Source organism: Branchiostoma floridae, chromosome 9 (assembly GCF_000003815.2).
Source record: "Branchiostoma floridae strain S238N-H82 chromosome 9, Bfl_VNyyK, whole genome shotgun sequence".
In the NCBI taxonomy this organism is placed as follows: Eukaryota; Metazoa; Chordata; class Leptocardii; order Amphioxiformes; family Branchiostomatidae; genus Branchiostoma; species Branchiostoma floridae.
In genome coordinates, this window is record NC_049987.1 from 11,791,611 (window position 1) to 11,806,988 (window position 15,378).

General features: G+C 42.2%; 2 protein-coding genes across 8 annotated transcripts in view; both read left to right on the forward strand.

The window, feature by feature from the left end:
- LOC118422712 (protein MFI-like) overlaps positions 1–8,277 on the forward strand; it is a 9,533-nt gene extending 1,256 nt beyond the window's left edge. Inside the window, exons 3-16 of the mRNA XM_035830431.1 lie at positions 157–203; positions 451–536; positions 872–1,004; positions 2,511–2,611; positions 3,901–4,087; positions 4,500–4,646; positions 5,104–5,260; positions 5,527–5,585; positions 5,946–6,020; positions 6,271–6,335; positions 6,563–6,733; positions 6,967–7,022; positions 7,225–7,375; positions 7,473–8,277. Coding sequence (XP_035686324.1) covers positions 157–203; positions 451–536; positions 872–1,004; positions 2,511–2,611; positions 3,901–4,087; positions 4,500–4,646; positions 5,104–5,260; positions 5,527–5,585; positions 5,946–6,020; positions 6,271–6,335; positions 6,563–6,733; positions 6,967–7,022; positions 7,225–7,375; positions 7,473–7,503 — 1,466 coding nt within the window. The 3' untranslated portion in view covers positions 7,504–8,277. The remainder of the gene's footprint in view (positions 1–156; positions 204–450; positions 537–871; positions 1,005–2,510; positions 2,612–3,900; positions 4,088–4,499; positions 4,647–5,103; positions 5,261–5,526; positions 5,586–5,945; positions 6,021–6,270; positions 6,336–6,562; positions 6,734–6,966; positions 7,023–7,224; positions 7,376–7,472) is intronic.
- A 5,680-nt stretch (positions 8,278–13,957) lies between these two features.
- The window catches only part of LOC118422709 (AT-rich interactive domain-containing protein 1B-like), a 53,475-nt gene continuing 52,054 nt past the window's right edge, over positions 13,958–15,378 (forward strand). For 3 of the 7 annotated variants that reach the window (XM_035830421.1, XM_035830424.1, XM_035830422.1), the window contains exon 1: positions 13,961–15,235. In XM_035830421.1, coding sequence (XP_035686314.1) covers positions 14,255–15,235 — 981 coding nt within the window. In that variant the 5' untranslated portion in view covers positions 13,961–14,254. Of the gene's footprint in view, positions 15,236–15,378 lie in introns of all 7 variants that reach the window. The other 4 variants (XM_035830423.1, XM_035830425.1, XM_035830427.1 and 1 more) reach the window with 3 other exon arrangements.

The window sequence follows — 15,378 nt, forward strand, 5'->3', positions numbered from 1 at the left end:
GGATTCTCCCAATGCTTAGCATAGAAAGGTTTTTAAACATCTGACTGTATACCAGTACACTAGATTTATGTCAAGCTGATTTGGTTTATAAGAAAGCTCAGAAGGTACCATGAGCACTAATGTGTGTTTTTCTTTTTGCATACGTCAAACACAAAGATGATCCCCATACACAGATTTCCAGACTATCCAAGCCTGAAAGACAGGTGAGAAAACAAGTCATTCTATCTGGTGTGATTTATAGAAAAAATGTATAGGCTTTGTTTTGAGCAGTTGCTCAATTCCATTACTTCCTTCAAAACAAGCATTTTCCAGCCTGGTCTATTTGGAAATAGCTATTAACATATTAACATAAATTACATCAAGACTTTTTGGCCATGTATATATTAGTAAGCTATCAGTTAGTGGAGAAAAGCTCACATTTGCTTTGATACTTCTATTGCCCTTTCCCAGACCCTTATCCAGCAGAAAACCAGTGATGAAGCCCTGTGGGCAGCAGCAGTGGAGATCCAGAGAGTCTGGAGGGGCCATTTTGTCAGGTGAGCTTGTTTGGGTCTCAGATATACTAGTATGTTGAGTCATACCAGAGCATTTTACCAAAGTCATAGCTGGTACAAGTGCAGGGGACAAGATACACAAACAACATCCACACTCTTTTAGTTTGAGTGCTCATAGACAACTTGACTTTGTTCAAACATGACAACACATGCTAAGTTCAGTGCTCTCGTTACTGTACTGTACTGTACCTGTACAGTATCTTGAGAAGCTTGGTACATATACGTACATTCTAATCCCCTGAAAATTATGTAAAGAACTATTAAAGATGCCAAATGACCCTAGACAAACCAGTTCCCCATTGTCTGCTGTGTTGCAGGTGTAAGTACTTTGCGCTCACCCACCCTGATGAGAGTAAGCAGTGTGAGTACCAGGGCAGCAGGTTCCAGCACAGTGAGCAGGGACTGCGCGATGTCAGGACACCTCCACAGGAGATGGTGGTACCCAAAAGGGTGAGCAGTCCTTCCTTAACCTTCTAACTACTACTGTATTTACTACTAACAGTACCTGTTTATGTCAGTCACATGGGGTTCAAGAAAGCACATAACGTCTTTATATTGAAAGTGAAGGACACAATTTTTGAACAATTAATTCATTGTGAACAGTAGCATGCCTTTTCATGCAACTTCTTGATATCTAGAGTATTTACTTGCCTTCTCTTAGGTTTCAGTTTTGGACTTCCCTTGTAGGTACATGTATATCTTTGCCATTAGAGCATACTACAGTATCACATTGATTACAGCAGGTCTGATAATGGATTTTTACTGTATCTGCATGTGTTATGATTTTGTATGATTTATATTGAGATGAGATGCAATAGTTTACAATGTATTAATGATGAAGCAGTTTCCAGCCAAGAACCCTACATCCAGCCCAATTGGGCCAAAGTTCCCCATGGAACTTCACATCTACCCAGGCCTTCCCAGGGAAAAGGATGCATCAGATGGGAGTGATCATAGTAAACGTAGTGGGAGTGTTAGTCCACTCTCTGAACATCAGTCAGAGAGAGAAGAACCAGATCCAGAAGAACAAGAGAAAGAATTGACCAAACCAGAAGAAAAGGACTGGAAACATGATACAGACAAACTAGGAGCAAAAGAAGCTGTCACAGCTGGCAATGATGATGATAGTATCAAGGATGAGGATGACAATCATGACGACTATGATGATGATGATGATGGTACTGTTGATGATGATGATGATGATGTTGATACCAAAGGTTCTGAAGATAATGTAATGGAAGAAAAACCCGTCCATTTCTCACATCACTATGACAACAAGGTTAAGGATGAAATCACCACAGGTTCCTCGTGTAGTCTGCAGACGACAGACTCCAGTCCTGAACCACAGGAGCCTGGAGAGGTGCAGCAGCTAACTCATACATGGGGAAATGCACATCTGCACTTTCAATTGTAAACAAAGGAGATGATGTTCACAATATGAATGCACACCTTACAGGAAAAGTTCACATTCAGCAATGATAAAATTGGTATCAACAGTGTCTGTTATCAATGTTAAAAGCTCCTTGGTATCAATAAGGTGCATTGAGACACAGTGTATAGGAAAGAGATAACAGTGCTAAAACACCCTTATATCAACAGAGCAAAGCTTTATCAAGTGTTTGCTTTGGTTAACCTTGGAGCACTTCACAGATGTTTTCCTCTGAACCATCTTGATGTTGATTTCACAATGTACCATCTTAGTGTACAAGCACTAGTAGCAAGCTACAGACAGTGTTTCATACCTTACCTGCACCTTTTTCTTCCCTTTACAGCTGGTTTTGTTGATAAACAGCACATTTTAGGACGGAGAGTTTTGATACTGCACTGTCTGAGACGAGTTTTTAAAGCCGAAGGTGACACTGTGAAATGAACAATACACATGTACCATGAGAAGAGTACCATATGTCTTTGACAGTTCAGCTCTGACTGTTACTAAATTTCTTGCATCTTTTCCAGGATAAATCCCTGCAGAGGATGAAGCTGGAAACAGCCTATAAGAACTATGTGGAGGAGATGGTGAGGCAGGGGAGGAACCTAGACAGGGCTGAGATCTTCTCGTGAGTATGAAAAGAACATTTTCCATAAATCATATGAAAGGTACCATGGTTAAGGTCTCGGACCGGAGTTGCTTTTACGATTTCGGAGGTCTGCGGACAGCCTCAGGCCGAAGGGCTACAGTTCCGCTATTAAACGTAGGACGTGAAACTTAATTAATATGGTGGAAAGCCGTTTACTGCCTCTTTCCGACAAACCTATTGGTATCGTCTGTTGTCTCTTTATTTTGGGTAGAATATGTAGTAAAATTTTAATTTTGGACCCGAAAACTATCATTTTTTAACACTTTTTTGATCGAAGCTGCTTGGGAAAAACAAATTTTCCCAGGATAACGGCCTACGTGGCAGAGAAGCTAAATTCTTCATGTTTGTGTAAAATGAAAATAAAAAAATTCCATGTGATAACTTTTTTGCAATCTCCGATGACGTCATTTCTTCGAAATCGCGTGAAAAACGATGCTATTTGGGTCATCAGGCGAAAAAACCGCATCACCGTTGCAGCGGACTAATCCAAAAATGGTTTCGCTGGCCGACCAACTACTCCTCGCACAAAAACAATACAACCCACGGGCTTTTCAGGAAATACGACAAATCTATGCTCAGCTATAACGATCACCAAGCAATAGGGAGCAAAAGTTAGGGAGACAACAGCGCACTTCCGGCCTATTACACCACCCTTCTGCCAACTCCGGTCAGATTTGAACTCCGACCCGGAACCTTAAGTAGTCATAGAACTAACTGAAGCTCGTTGTTACAATGCTATGCACTAGGGAATTCCAGCTTAGCTGTATGTTTACAGCTTCACAGTAGATCCCATTTTGAACTGGCCCCAATTAAGAGTTAGAAAGTAGGTAGGTAAAAAGAAGATAAAGGTAGTCTCATAACCATTTTAAGGCAGCAGGGTAGTGGGTGTCTATGGTATGGTATTTGGAGGCAGAGCCAAACTCTCTCCTGTCACTGCCTTTTACCTCCTCAACCGAAGTCAGGTACTCATTTCTACACCTAAGTGTAGAAAAACTTGTGAGTACCAAGAGCACAAGATTCATAGCAGGACCTCTAGCTTATGGGCCAAACACCCTGTAGTTATGCCACATGACCCCACAAAGTAGACCTTTGATTACAATTAGCCCAATGCTCTTTTTTGCCAAAATCACACAAGTTCCTGCCCAATTGTACGACTGTGAGAGCAGATTTTACAATGACGGCCAAGTTTGGAAAGGGGTCTATCAAATAATATAGTATCTGCTATCTATAAAGACAAAGTGCTAACTTATCTTTGTCTCCTGTCCCAGGTTTAATGACTTCTGTGCATCAGAGATCCAGAAGGCGTGGCGGCGCTCTAACAAGGGGCGTGTCATCAGCAAGCCTCTCAGCGCCATGTCCAGCGGGATGTCCTTCCTCAAGGACGAGGGGAAAACCGAACCGATCAGCGAGAGGAAAGCTGCCATGAAAATTCAGCGGGCCTGGAGAAGGCACATTGTGAGTTATAATTGTTTAAAAGTGTACACAAGAGGGTGTACAAGACAGGACTATAACTTGTGTTTCATCTATTCACACTGAGGTGTAGCCCTAGTGTTTTCGTTAAGTGTGGTGAGTTCTTTAATGTGCTTGAGGTGTGGCTGTCTTCAAACACACTCTGAGCCTACTGCTTTATGTTCCATCCAAGAGGATGTCTCTGATAATGAATATCAAATTCTTCAGCTAGGTACCCATTTTCACAGAAAGTTAACAACGCTACCCAGGAGACCACCCAGCCACCTTAACATGTGTTGTAGTACAGTGTTAGACTTAAGTTTTATGCGCTTTCTTTTTCTAGATTATAAACTGTTCCTCTTGTACACATATCATGAATGTTAATTTTGGTCTCATACAAGAGTTTTCTTTCCAACAGGATGTCCAAGTCTACAGATATTACAGGGACCTCATCAACTTCAAGGGGAAGGGAGACCCGTCCATGATGCTGAGGTGTATCAACCCTAACGAGTCGAAACTGCTGGACTCAGCCATGGGGGCACATGTCAAGTTTAGGCTGGCTGGGGTAAGTAAACATGCATACATATTTACATCATACCTATTTTCTGTCTATAGAGATTAAATGCTTAACTCAATTTTCTCAAGTTCATGTATCATCAGAGTACTCAACAAAGTCTAGTCAAAGTTCAGAAAAAATGTAACCTGTAAATGTGGTCACCTCTATTTGAAGACCAACTGACCAACATGACCACTTTTTAGTGGTCTTTTTCATTATCATATTCCCCCCTTGACACAAGTGTTAAGAATCCTGTCTAAAGTGACCACCTATCCATATAGACCATATTTATTGCCCTCTGGGTGGTCGTCTTAGGCAGTATTCACTGTACTTGTGCATCAAGGTAACAGTATAACTATTATGTCAAACTATTAAGTTAAATGTTGTTTCTAAAACATGTCTTCTGCTGGAGAAAGTCCTGAGTTTTTATCCAAGGATTTACCATTCTGTGTTTGTGTATTTCTAGGAGAGATTCCCACCAAACATCTACTACAAGATCTTCACCCACCGAACCATCATCGACCTGTGTGCCAACAGTCCCAAGGACTACACTAAAGCTGCCATACTGAGAGTAGAGGCCAAACAGAGACACAACAGAACGATACACAAACCCATAGTGGATGGTGAGGGAATGTGATATTTTGATGTGCTGCATTTAGGTACAGCAGTAAGGAATAGCCTGGGTTTTTTCTTAACTTGAAAGTTCATCTGTGTTGGTAGAAGACATTCTGCAAAAGTTTAATTGTAATTTCTAACACACAAGTTGGACTTTAATACCCAAATTTTCAACTGAACATCTCCAGTTTTTGTCAAGGAATGAACAATCCAATTTGTTTTTTCTTTCTTTTTCATACATTGATTATAATTCTGACCTTTTCTTTCCACACAGACAAGGTGGGCTGGTATGAGAGAATAGAGAACAATGGCTGGAGACTTGTGTCTGACAGAGTAAGTGTCATTGAAAATTGTACCTACATAGTTACAAGCTAGTCCTACATAGCTCTATAGAATTGATACAGTGCGATTAAAGTATATACTAATAGATTGCAACATAACTTTGAAGTGTATTCCGTGTATGCACAATTTGTCAAAGACATACATCAGGAAGTCATTTCCATTAAATATGCTATAAACAAACTCAAATGTTCAAGCATGCAGAATATTTAGACTTAAATCCTCCATTGCACTTGTATCATTACTATCATTGGTGAAAAAAATTGACCCTTACCGATACATGCTACAGATTGAAGACTTCAAGCAGAGTGGTTTCAGTGGAATAATAAATGTTCCTGTCTACTTTACCCTCAGTTACTACAGAATGCCCAGCAGGACATGATTACATGGGAATCATCCAGGAAGAAGGTGGACTTCCACCACAATAAGGTTTGTTTTCTTGTATTGTATTTCCTGAAGGAAACCTAGCACAACAACCCTTCCTGTGTTTTGTTTTTTGTGTCCTTGTTGTAAAATGTACATGGTGAAATTTGCGAATGGTACATGTATTCAAACCAAAGAGTAGAATGGCCCATGCCAAACAGAAGTGTGATATCATTTCCTTCATGTTGATACATGTTCTAGGTATACTTGCTTGTCACTCTTTTGCTGAACAGCTATCAATGTTTCTTACACTTAGTTGAGGAGAAAACAGGATGTGGAGAAGAAGAGGAAGAAGAAAAAGGTGGAGTGGATGATGAAAATGTGAGTATATTTTATGCATGTCATTTTGTGGTTTTTCAACAATAGTGTACCAATTCAAACATGCATCTTTAGTGCAAAGCATACAGATTTCTACCCCTCTTTTTGATTTTGTGATTTTCCTTTAGCTTTAGGCGAAATTTTTCATTGTCAGTTACCCTTATCCATCTACAATTTTATTAGCGAGTGTAGGGCATTAGTGAAACCACTTTATTCTTCTTACTAACTAGGTACAAAGAGGGCATGCTGCGCTCCAAGTCGACAGACTCGCACACCTCGACACTGATCCAGGACGCAGCAAACGGGATTGTACGCGTGGCCCAGGAGAAGGGACCCGACTCCATCCAGGACTGGGAGGTCGATGAACTCTTGGACTGGACCAACGGACTCAACTTTGACGAGTAGGTTTTCAGTAGATTAGACAAAAACTGTAAAGAACGGAAGCCTCTGTCAAGCCAGCATACTTTTTCCATAGCATCCAAAAATGAATTTATGAATGATTTTCCTATTTTTCCATGAATGAACAAACAAGTGATGTGTGGCAGAGGTGGTAACAGTCAATCAAGAAACTGACTGATGACAAGTTGAATGTAGAAAATGTCAGATGATATAACAGTTGTGTTGCCCATCATAGGTACATGGACACATGGAAGGAGATTGGAACAAGTGCTGCATCAGAGAGACAAATAAGTAAGTACAATAGCTACTCTTTATACCCTTTTTAGCCATTGTTATACTTTCCAATTTATAGCTATTTCAACCAGTGTTTACAGCTTGTATAATTCATGTTCTCACACAGAGAACCAGACTTTGGAAGGGCATTTTTCTTTTCATTGCTGACAACTGTTCATCAGCATGATTAAATTTCTGATACCTGGTTTGTCTTTCACAGATATCATCTCGGCAGATCCTGCGGCCTTTGCGCTGTCGTCTGTGGCACACCTGATAGATACACCGAAGGGCTCACGTGTGTCCGGGGCACAGAGTAAGCACCAGTCCCCCCACCCTGGGGCCATGGACTCCCATCCCCCCTCCAGACCCACCCCTGGTACACCTGAACCTGAGGCATACTAAGCACTAGTCCCCCACCCAGGGGTCGTGGACACCCCCTCCTCCAGACACCACCCACTCGAGACCCACCCCTGGTACACCTGAACCTGAGGCATACTGAGCACCAGTCCCCACCCAGGGGTCGTGGACACCCCCTCCTCCAGACACCACCCACTCGAGACCCACCCCTGGTACACCTGAACCTGAGGCATACTAAGCACTAGTCCCCCACCCAGGGGTCGTGGACACCCCCTCCTCCAGACCAACCCTTGGTATAACTGAACCAGAGGAGAAATCTTCAATACTTATTCTAAATTATGAGCTGTGAAATAAAACATCTAACGTTACTACCTTAGGCCAGATAATTGCCAGTACATGTATTAGATGTACATTGTGGATATTTATACATTCTTTCCACAGTGCTATTGGTTGAGTGATCACTGTTTGAAAATGGGTTGTTTATAATATTACCCCATCATGTATGAGATTTGTAGAAATCTCCACACTTCAGCCACAGACTGTTGTAAACATTGCTGTAATAGTTCAATCTGTAAATTTGAGAATAATATTTACAGGTCAATGAAGACATACATATGTATATACATTTGAAGTTCTAGGTATGACTTGATACACATCACTATGCAAAGGCCTTGATAAGTTTTGTCAATGTGATTTTGTAGAAATGTCAAATACTTCTCAACTCCTCAGCTCAGCATCTTCAGTTTCCAGTACAGTTTAGAGCTATTTATAACCAATAAGGAAAGTCTTTGTACAATATCTTCACATGTAAAGGTTGTATATTTTGTTTGGAAATTGAGGAATCATGCATAGGTGGAATGTGATAGAAACTGTACTGGATTAAAAACTTTCAGTGCATAATAAAGGCTGTGTCTCGTTTTTTTAGCTCTTAAAAGGTCAGGTTTTTAGCTGACATATAGGGTTTTAGGCATTGCTTCTTTTCTGTTTTTATAAAATCAACCAATGTGAAGTTTCTAGAAATTTCTAGCAGTTTGTGAACTGCATGTGTTAGGAAGCAACACTTTCCTGTAAATAAAATCATGTCCGAAGACATTTAACATTTTAAACCTAGAACAAAAATATGAAGCATAGTTCCATCCGTCTAAATGGAATGACCAATCCAAGAGTGGCAACGCAATCTTTGCTGCAACTCCCGCAGAAGAAAGTTATGTCGTGTGGTGGTCTTGCCTTTTATGCTGCAGTACTAATAGTGATTAATAGAGGTCGCTTTTGATCCATACGACCGAAGCTGAATGCTCGCTACAAAATGTCATAACGTACTGTAGTAATCGGCACTATTCCTCGATGGTCGTTGGTTACCAAAACAACAACAGGACAGGGCAAGATCGATTCATATTCTGCAGTGCTGGTAAGAAAACACAGATGTCGCTATGATACGGTATTACTGCTCGCAACCCAACTTATGTTGGGGAAGCTAGAGTGCTAGAATACGCCACATGCAATGCATCCTATTCCGTGGCTATTACTGGCAATAACGTTACAGCCAGATTTTTAGAGCAAATTTTGCATTTCTTTGTCGTCATTGTGTTCTACGTAGTTACGTGTGGTTTAGGTGCAAAATGAAAACTACTCACATAGCAACAACTAGAAAGGCCGACATTTGCTTGGGTGCAAATACAGCATATTTCAGCCATACCCATTCCCACGCAACATTGGACTGTTCCAAGTCACCCCTGCGCAAAAATGCAATATTTAATGTAAGTTATCCCCAAAAGAGAACTAATATTGTGAATTGATTCCATGTCAAAACAGAGCTTGCCCAATATGCCCCGGGCCCATATGGAAGAATATAATCTTCCACAGGAGCGCCTATGCATAACTGATTGGTTTTTAGAATTGCGGCAGCTCCTATTTTTCCGAGAGTGAAAAAAAAACGCATCTTCCATTCAGAAGATTTTCGTCATGAAATTACATGACGCCATTCAACAATTTCCACTTCGATAACTAGGTCTAAGTACCGTCATAATCTCCTTGTGATGTGGGTGCATTTATTATTGCAGTGAACTTTTTTTTAAGCAAGTAGGGCATACGTTTTAATAATTGTCAGGTGCAGGTACTGTGTAGTAGGAGTGTTGTTGTTTTTTTTCAAGCTAAAAACTTCAATCTTCTTCTTGTTTTGTATGAGCCATTACATAAACGGAGACGTCTCGAAATTTTACAAGAATTTTACCACCCTGTCGCTTCATTTCTTTTCTGAAAAATCCCAGGACGAACAAGTTAACTTGATTTGGCTTTATCTATATATTTCATTTTCCTTCGAATTCTTTGTTAAGTATATGCCCCTGCATACCACTGTTAAATTGTTTTACTTTGTATGCAATCAGCCATCGGACGTAATCTTGTCTGAGTGTTATAATTTCCTGCTCGTAGCGTGCGAGACCTGGAGGATAGGTGTTTCTACTTTGTTCGGGGGTTTCTTTTCGGAGGTCAGTGGTGATACTCTGGTATTGAGAGTGTTTTATTGGGCTCAAACTCTGGCAGTTTAAAGTTACTTACAATTTGAATGTACAAAGTTTACGTCAAAAAAGAACAACAACAACACTAGAAGTACCTACATTTGTTCGGGGAAAAATACATGCATTCTCGCCACTGTCAAACTTACGTATCAAAACTAAACGCAAGCCGTCCAATTTTCCCTGTCCAAATCTGCCGAAAATGATTGATAGTGCCATGCGGAATGTTGGTAAATTCATCGACACTAACGTTCAATGCACGCGTACCGTCCGCTACCGCTCAAATGACCCTGTCTGAACTCCAAATCCTCGCAAACTACAATTTCAAACCCGGCAAAGGGGACCATATGGCCACTGTAAGGCTGTAATATGCATCTGTTTGTGTATATACGGGATTGCAAGGCCCCGCTTATGAATATTAACTAGCATTCGCCTTTCTCGTCGCTGATTGGCTGGCGTCCATAAAGTAATTATCTCTCGCTCTCCCCAGACCGCTGGCACCTGGCACGTGTGGGCTCTGGGGTCACTGGAGTTCACGGCAGGAAGCCGAAAGAAAACCAATTTCCCCTCAGAAAAGCGCTGAAATTAAGCATTTTAAAGTAGTTTATGCCCAAAATTTTACTTGGATCATTTTACCAACTATCTAATGCCTATCTACACCAAATTTAAGGTCATTCCATTGTAATTCAAGGGAACAGGGGGCCACAATATACCGTTTTGGTCAAAACATGACCTTTAAACTTCAATAAAATCATTTTAGAGGCAGATATAAAAAAAAATGAGAAAACAGCACCTCGGTATTGACCCACTCTACCCTTGTGCCAAATTCCAGGTCATTCGGTCACGGAACGACGGAGATGAATCGCTTTGAAGATTTGACAGGAGAAAGAAAGAAAGAAAGAAAGAAAGAAACATTACGAATACAATATATTTCACCATACCATATATGGTATGGCTGAAATATAATTATCTACAAAGAAATTATGGTTTCAGTGTCCTCGAAATTACAGGTAATCGGTGATTTAATGAAGGAGAATGAAGACCTTTATTGTACATACTAGTATATTCCCACTGGATTAAGTACAGGTCGCAACAACATGATAGTTTACAAATACATTAAATATTTACCATGTCAACTAACACAAGAATCATATTCTACTAGTATACTTAAAGTGAATTTTGACACTTATTCTATGCAACTTCTGTCTTTTTGGCTTTGTTCAAGCCATTTTACACGTCCTTTCAAGGACGTCCTTGGTCCTTTTAATGCAAACAGGTCAACATGAAGAAATGCGTTTACAAAACAACACAAACTAATTAACTACTAAAATCGGCCAAGTCAGACTCAAAAAGGTTCAATCTTATTAACTGCGTAAGGTACAAATCCATTTAGGCACAGTACTAGTATACTGTTCAAGTTCAAAAGAAGAATCAAATTTGGGGACCTCTTTAGCCGCACTGGCCACGCGTATACGTGGTCGCTGCATGAACATTTGAGAAATTAAAATAGGCTTAAACTTTTGAATAGATTTTTTCACAAAGTTTGTTAAATACATGTTCAGCAGTTATTGTTACTTTCAATTGTTTTGCACACTGAGTCATATCTATTTTGCAATAGTTCTGTAGGGGGTTCTCAATGCCAACATTACCAGTATACTCAAAAGTCAACAATCCAAGACATTTTGAAGCGTTCTGTATGTCCTTATCTATATGGCAGTGAAATACATTGGATTGTTCCTTTGTAACTGTGTGGTGCATGGTAAAACTATTAAATCATGTATGACTTGGACTCCATCCAGAACAAGTCCTCCGTTAACCATCAATAATCATAATAATTCGATTTCTTCGCAGTAGCATGAACATGCATCCATACAGGCTACGGGCAAAAGTAGACAAAAAACATGCATCTAAAAGATTTGTTGTGTGAGGAAATAGTGTAACATAAAGTGAAAAGGATACGACTTAAGACTTACAACGTCCTCGACTAAGACCAAGCAAGGAAAATTAATAAAAGTAACATTACCCAGCCCTAGGTCTTCGTTCCAGCACCAAGTTTTCTTCGTCTGTAGTACACAGATATTCAGTATGAGGGCGCTCGTTTCTTTTGCTTTCCGCACGGTTCAGTTAGATTGAGAATGTGTGCATCTTTGTCACTGAAGCGATTCTTTTGGAGATTAGAAATGTCTCTATTCATTTTTAACAGCCTTCTGGAGTTATGCAAGAGTAAACTTACAAGCTCTCGACACTTAGAGACTGCCTAGTTGAATTGACAATTATAGCGTTTCTCATTTGCTTTGTGAAACTCGTATTTATATCAGGTCATATCAGAAAAAGAAGTCAAACCTAATACGTTGTAATTCTAAGAATCAGCATTTAGACTAGACAGTCACAATTTATATTGTTCAACTGCATAGTTCGGCTTTTTCTTGTTCCCTGCAATTAGCCGTTGGGTATTAGAATTTATAATAATCTTATAACTATCATCTAATTAGCGATGTGATAGTCTTATTCTAAAATACACCAAATTCACAGATATTGTGGGAATTTTACTTGTGAATATATCTTACAGTTAAGTTACACGTTTTTTCGCCTACACATACGTGGGCATGTGCGTAGTCAAAATATGGTTTCTTCGAATTTCATATTCGACAGAAATTGTTTAATTTGTTTATTTGCCAATCTCTTCATTTCCAGGTCATCTTTGTGTTGAAATAATCCATGGAAAAAAATTACCAATTCGTATCAACATTTTTGTACAAGTAAGCTAAATTTAATTCCCACCCCTACCCCATGGAAACGTTTACTAGAATTGTCAGAAATCCTTGAACTGAGGACCTGTTCCCCCCGCGTTCCACGGCAATTATCGCGATGGAATCGTCCAATTTCTGGGCGCCCTTGTTATCAATCACGTGTGGGCAAATGTTTCAAGGGGAAAAAGAAACTTCAACAAAATTACTCCCCGTAAATACGAAAAGTTTGCATGATTCTCAGGATGCATGAAATGTTGTCGTCTCCTGTGATATTTTACCATGTGGAAAAGTGTCTCCATGAATTATTTCATCTCGCCTAGAAAATACGCTGCCAACGCGATGTTTTGAAACGGAGCGAGCGATGGGGCCCAGAATGGTTTGTGCAACAGACTTTGTAGGACAAAGGGGCACCAGCGATATTTTTCTTCTCTGAACCGTAAAAACAAAAATTAACCAAGGATAGTACAAAGGTTAGGTGGCTAGTTCGCCTAGGAGTGGGGGAAAATTACGAATAGAATTGTTTGGTGGAGTTTTAGCTCCTGAGGCAAGGAAAAAGAGCGGAACGCTGGCGCGCCTGGTGCTGCGTTTATTGATCTTAACTGCACGGTGCTGGGGCCACACGGCTGGGAGAAAGGATCGAATTTCAGATTCCACGGGATTAAAATCGATTTTTGCTGGGTCCTCCTAGCGCCAACCGGCGGCTTGAGGGAGCCAGGCGATATCTCAGGAACTGCGCGCATTCATTTATTACTGCACCAATGGGTTGGGTTTTTATAGAGGGCGCTCAAATATGAAAAGGTGGACGCGTTTTTCCAGGGGACACATCTCCCTGAAAGCTTTCCAGATAATTTTACCGGCTGACGTCATTGCGAATTGCAGTCTGCCAATTAGGCGGTTCGAGTCATGGCGTCCCCCTCCCGCCGGAAAACCCGAGTTTTGGGCTTAAAACGGACAGAAACGCAAATATGTGTAAAATGCCGGGTTGCTATGGCAGCGGGGATGATAGCAGGCTTCCGTGATGCTGTTACGAGGTGTCCCCCGCCAAAAACACCGGCGGCACTGGCCGGCAAGCCTTGTCTTGCATGACCTCTTCCGGAGGGAGGTTGCCGGAATGGCTAATAGGAAAAACGGGTTTGAAAAGCAATGCCTCAGACGCATCACCGCCGTGGAATTTGGCGCAATGTGTATTCAGCCAGATCGCTTACAAAAAGTAGTACAAAGCATTTTCTTCTTTCTTCATACCTTGACTTCAAAACTATTACTACTGTTAGAAAATGATATTTTATTGATGATTCCGTCGAGATAAGTGCGATTTTGAGGAGAATATGATGTTTTTGAGGATGTTGAAGTTTTTTGGGTGGCGGAGGGATCGTTATGTGGAAGCCTGTATGTCGTCTGAGGCAGGGGTGCGCCATAATGGTGTAGCGTGAGATAAGGCCATGCTGCCACCGGGCCTGAGTTCTCTGTTATTCTCCTCTTGCTGACTCAAAACACGTGTGTGCATCGGCGTCAAACACCGCACAGGTAACCCCACAGATGCGCCAGGGTCACCTTTCTACCATTGACCACCTCTGTGACCTCGATCGTACCTTCAACTTGATGTAACTCGTGGTGTATTGTCGTTCTGGCCATGGCAGCTCAAGTGGCTGCGAATGTCCATTGTGATGGGAACGACATTGGGCAGAGTACTGAGGTGGCCGCCAACTCTGTGGATCATGTCCCTGACGGCAACGGCGACGCTCCCCACGGTCCTGACGGCGTTGCTCCCGACGGCGGGCCCCCGAGCGGCAAGTTGAAATCGCCGAACGAACAAAGCAGCGCCGCCGACTCAAACTCTGCTGCGGCTGCTCAGCACAACGCTCAAGATGGAGGAACAGGCAATAGCGGGTCTATGAACAACGACGACTCCGGCGTGGATATAGACCCTTCTAGACAGGGCAGCTACCCTCACCCTGGCCCAGGCGGTCCTAACCAGGTGGACGCGGCCCCGAGTGGTCCACCTGGACACCCAGGACCGATGTCCGGTAACATGCCAGGCTACAGCAACAACTTCCGTGGTGGATACAACAGTGCAGACCCACAGCAACATGGCGGACCTGGTGCAGGAAACGGCCCATATAACCCGGGTTCGAATCCCGGCATGGGACCACAGAACCATCAGTATAACCAGTACGGCAACTACGACGGCATGTCTGGGATGTCCGGGCCCAGGCAAGGCCCGTACCCTCCCGCCTCCAAGCCTATGAACATGCCGGTAAGCAGGACTAGCTTGAGCTCGGCTGGGGCTCAGATGATGCCTAATTATAATACGGGTCCGCAGCAACAGCACCGATTTATGAGCGGCCCTTCTACCAGCCAACATTCAGGGCCAACTCCGACACTAAACCAGCTTCTACAGAGTCCCAGCCCCGCCACTTCACGATACGGGAACTCCTACCCTCCCTCAGCCGCTGGAGGGGACTATAACATGGGCAAGGGGCCCGACGGTGGAAATATGATGGGCAGCGGGCAATATCCTAATCAGACGTGGGGATCGCAACAAAGAACGCACCCGGGACAAGGCGCGATGGGCCCGGCGCCCCCGCCCAACCAGACCATCGGCAGGACACAGGTAGGCCACCGACACCCGTCCTTGTGCCGTACGTGATTGCCCGTCACCGTGGCGTACCAAGTGCCATATATTTCGCCAGGTTATTTTGTACAGAGAGCGCTGTGTTCGCGCCCTGCATACATAATGAGCCGATCGGGTAAACA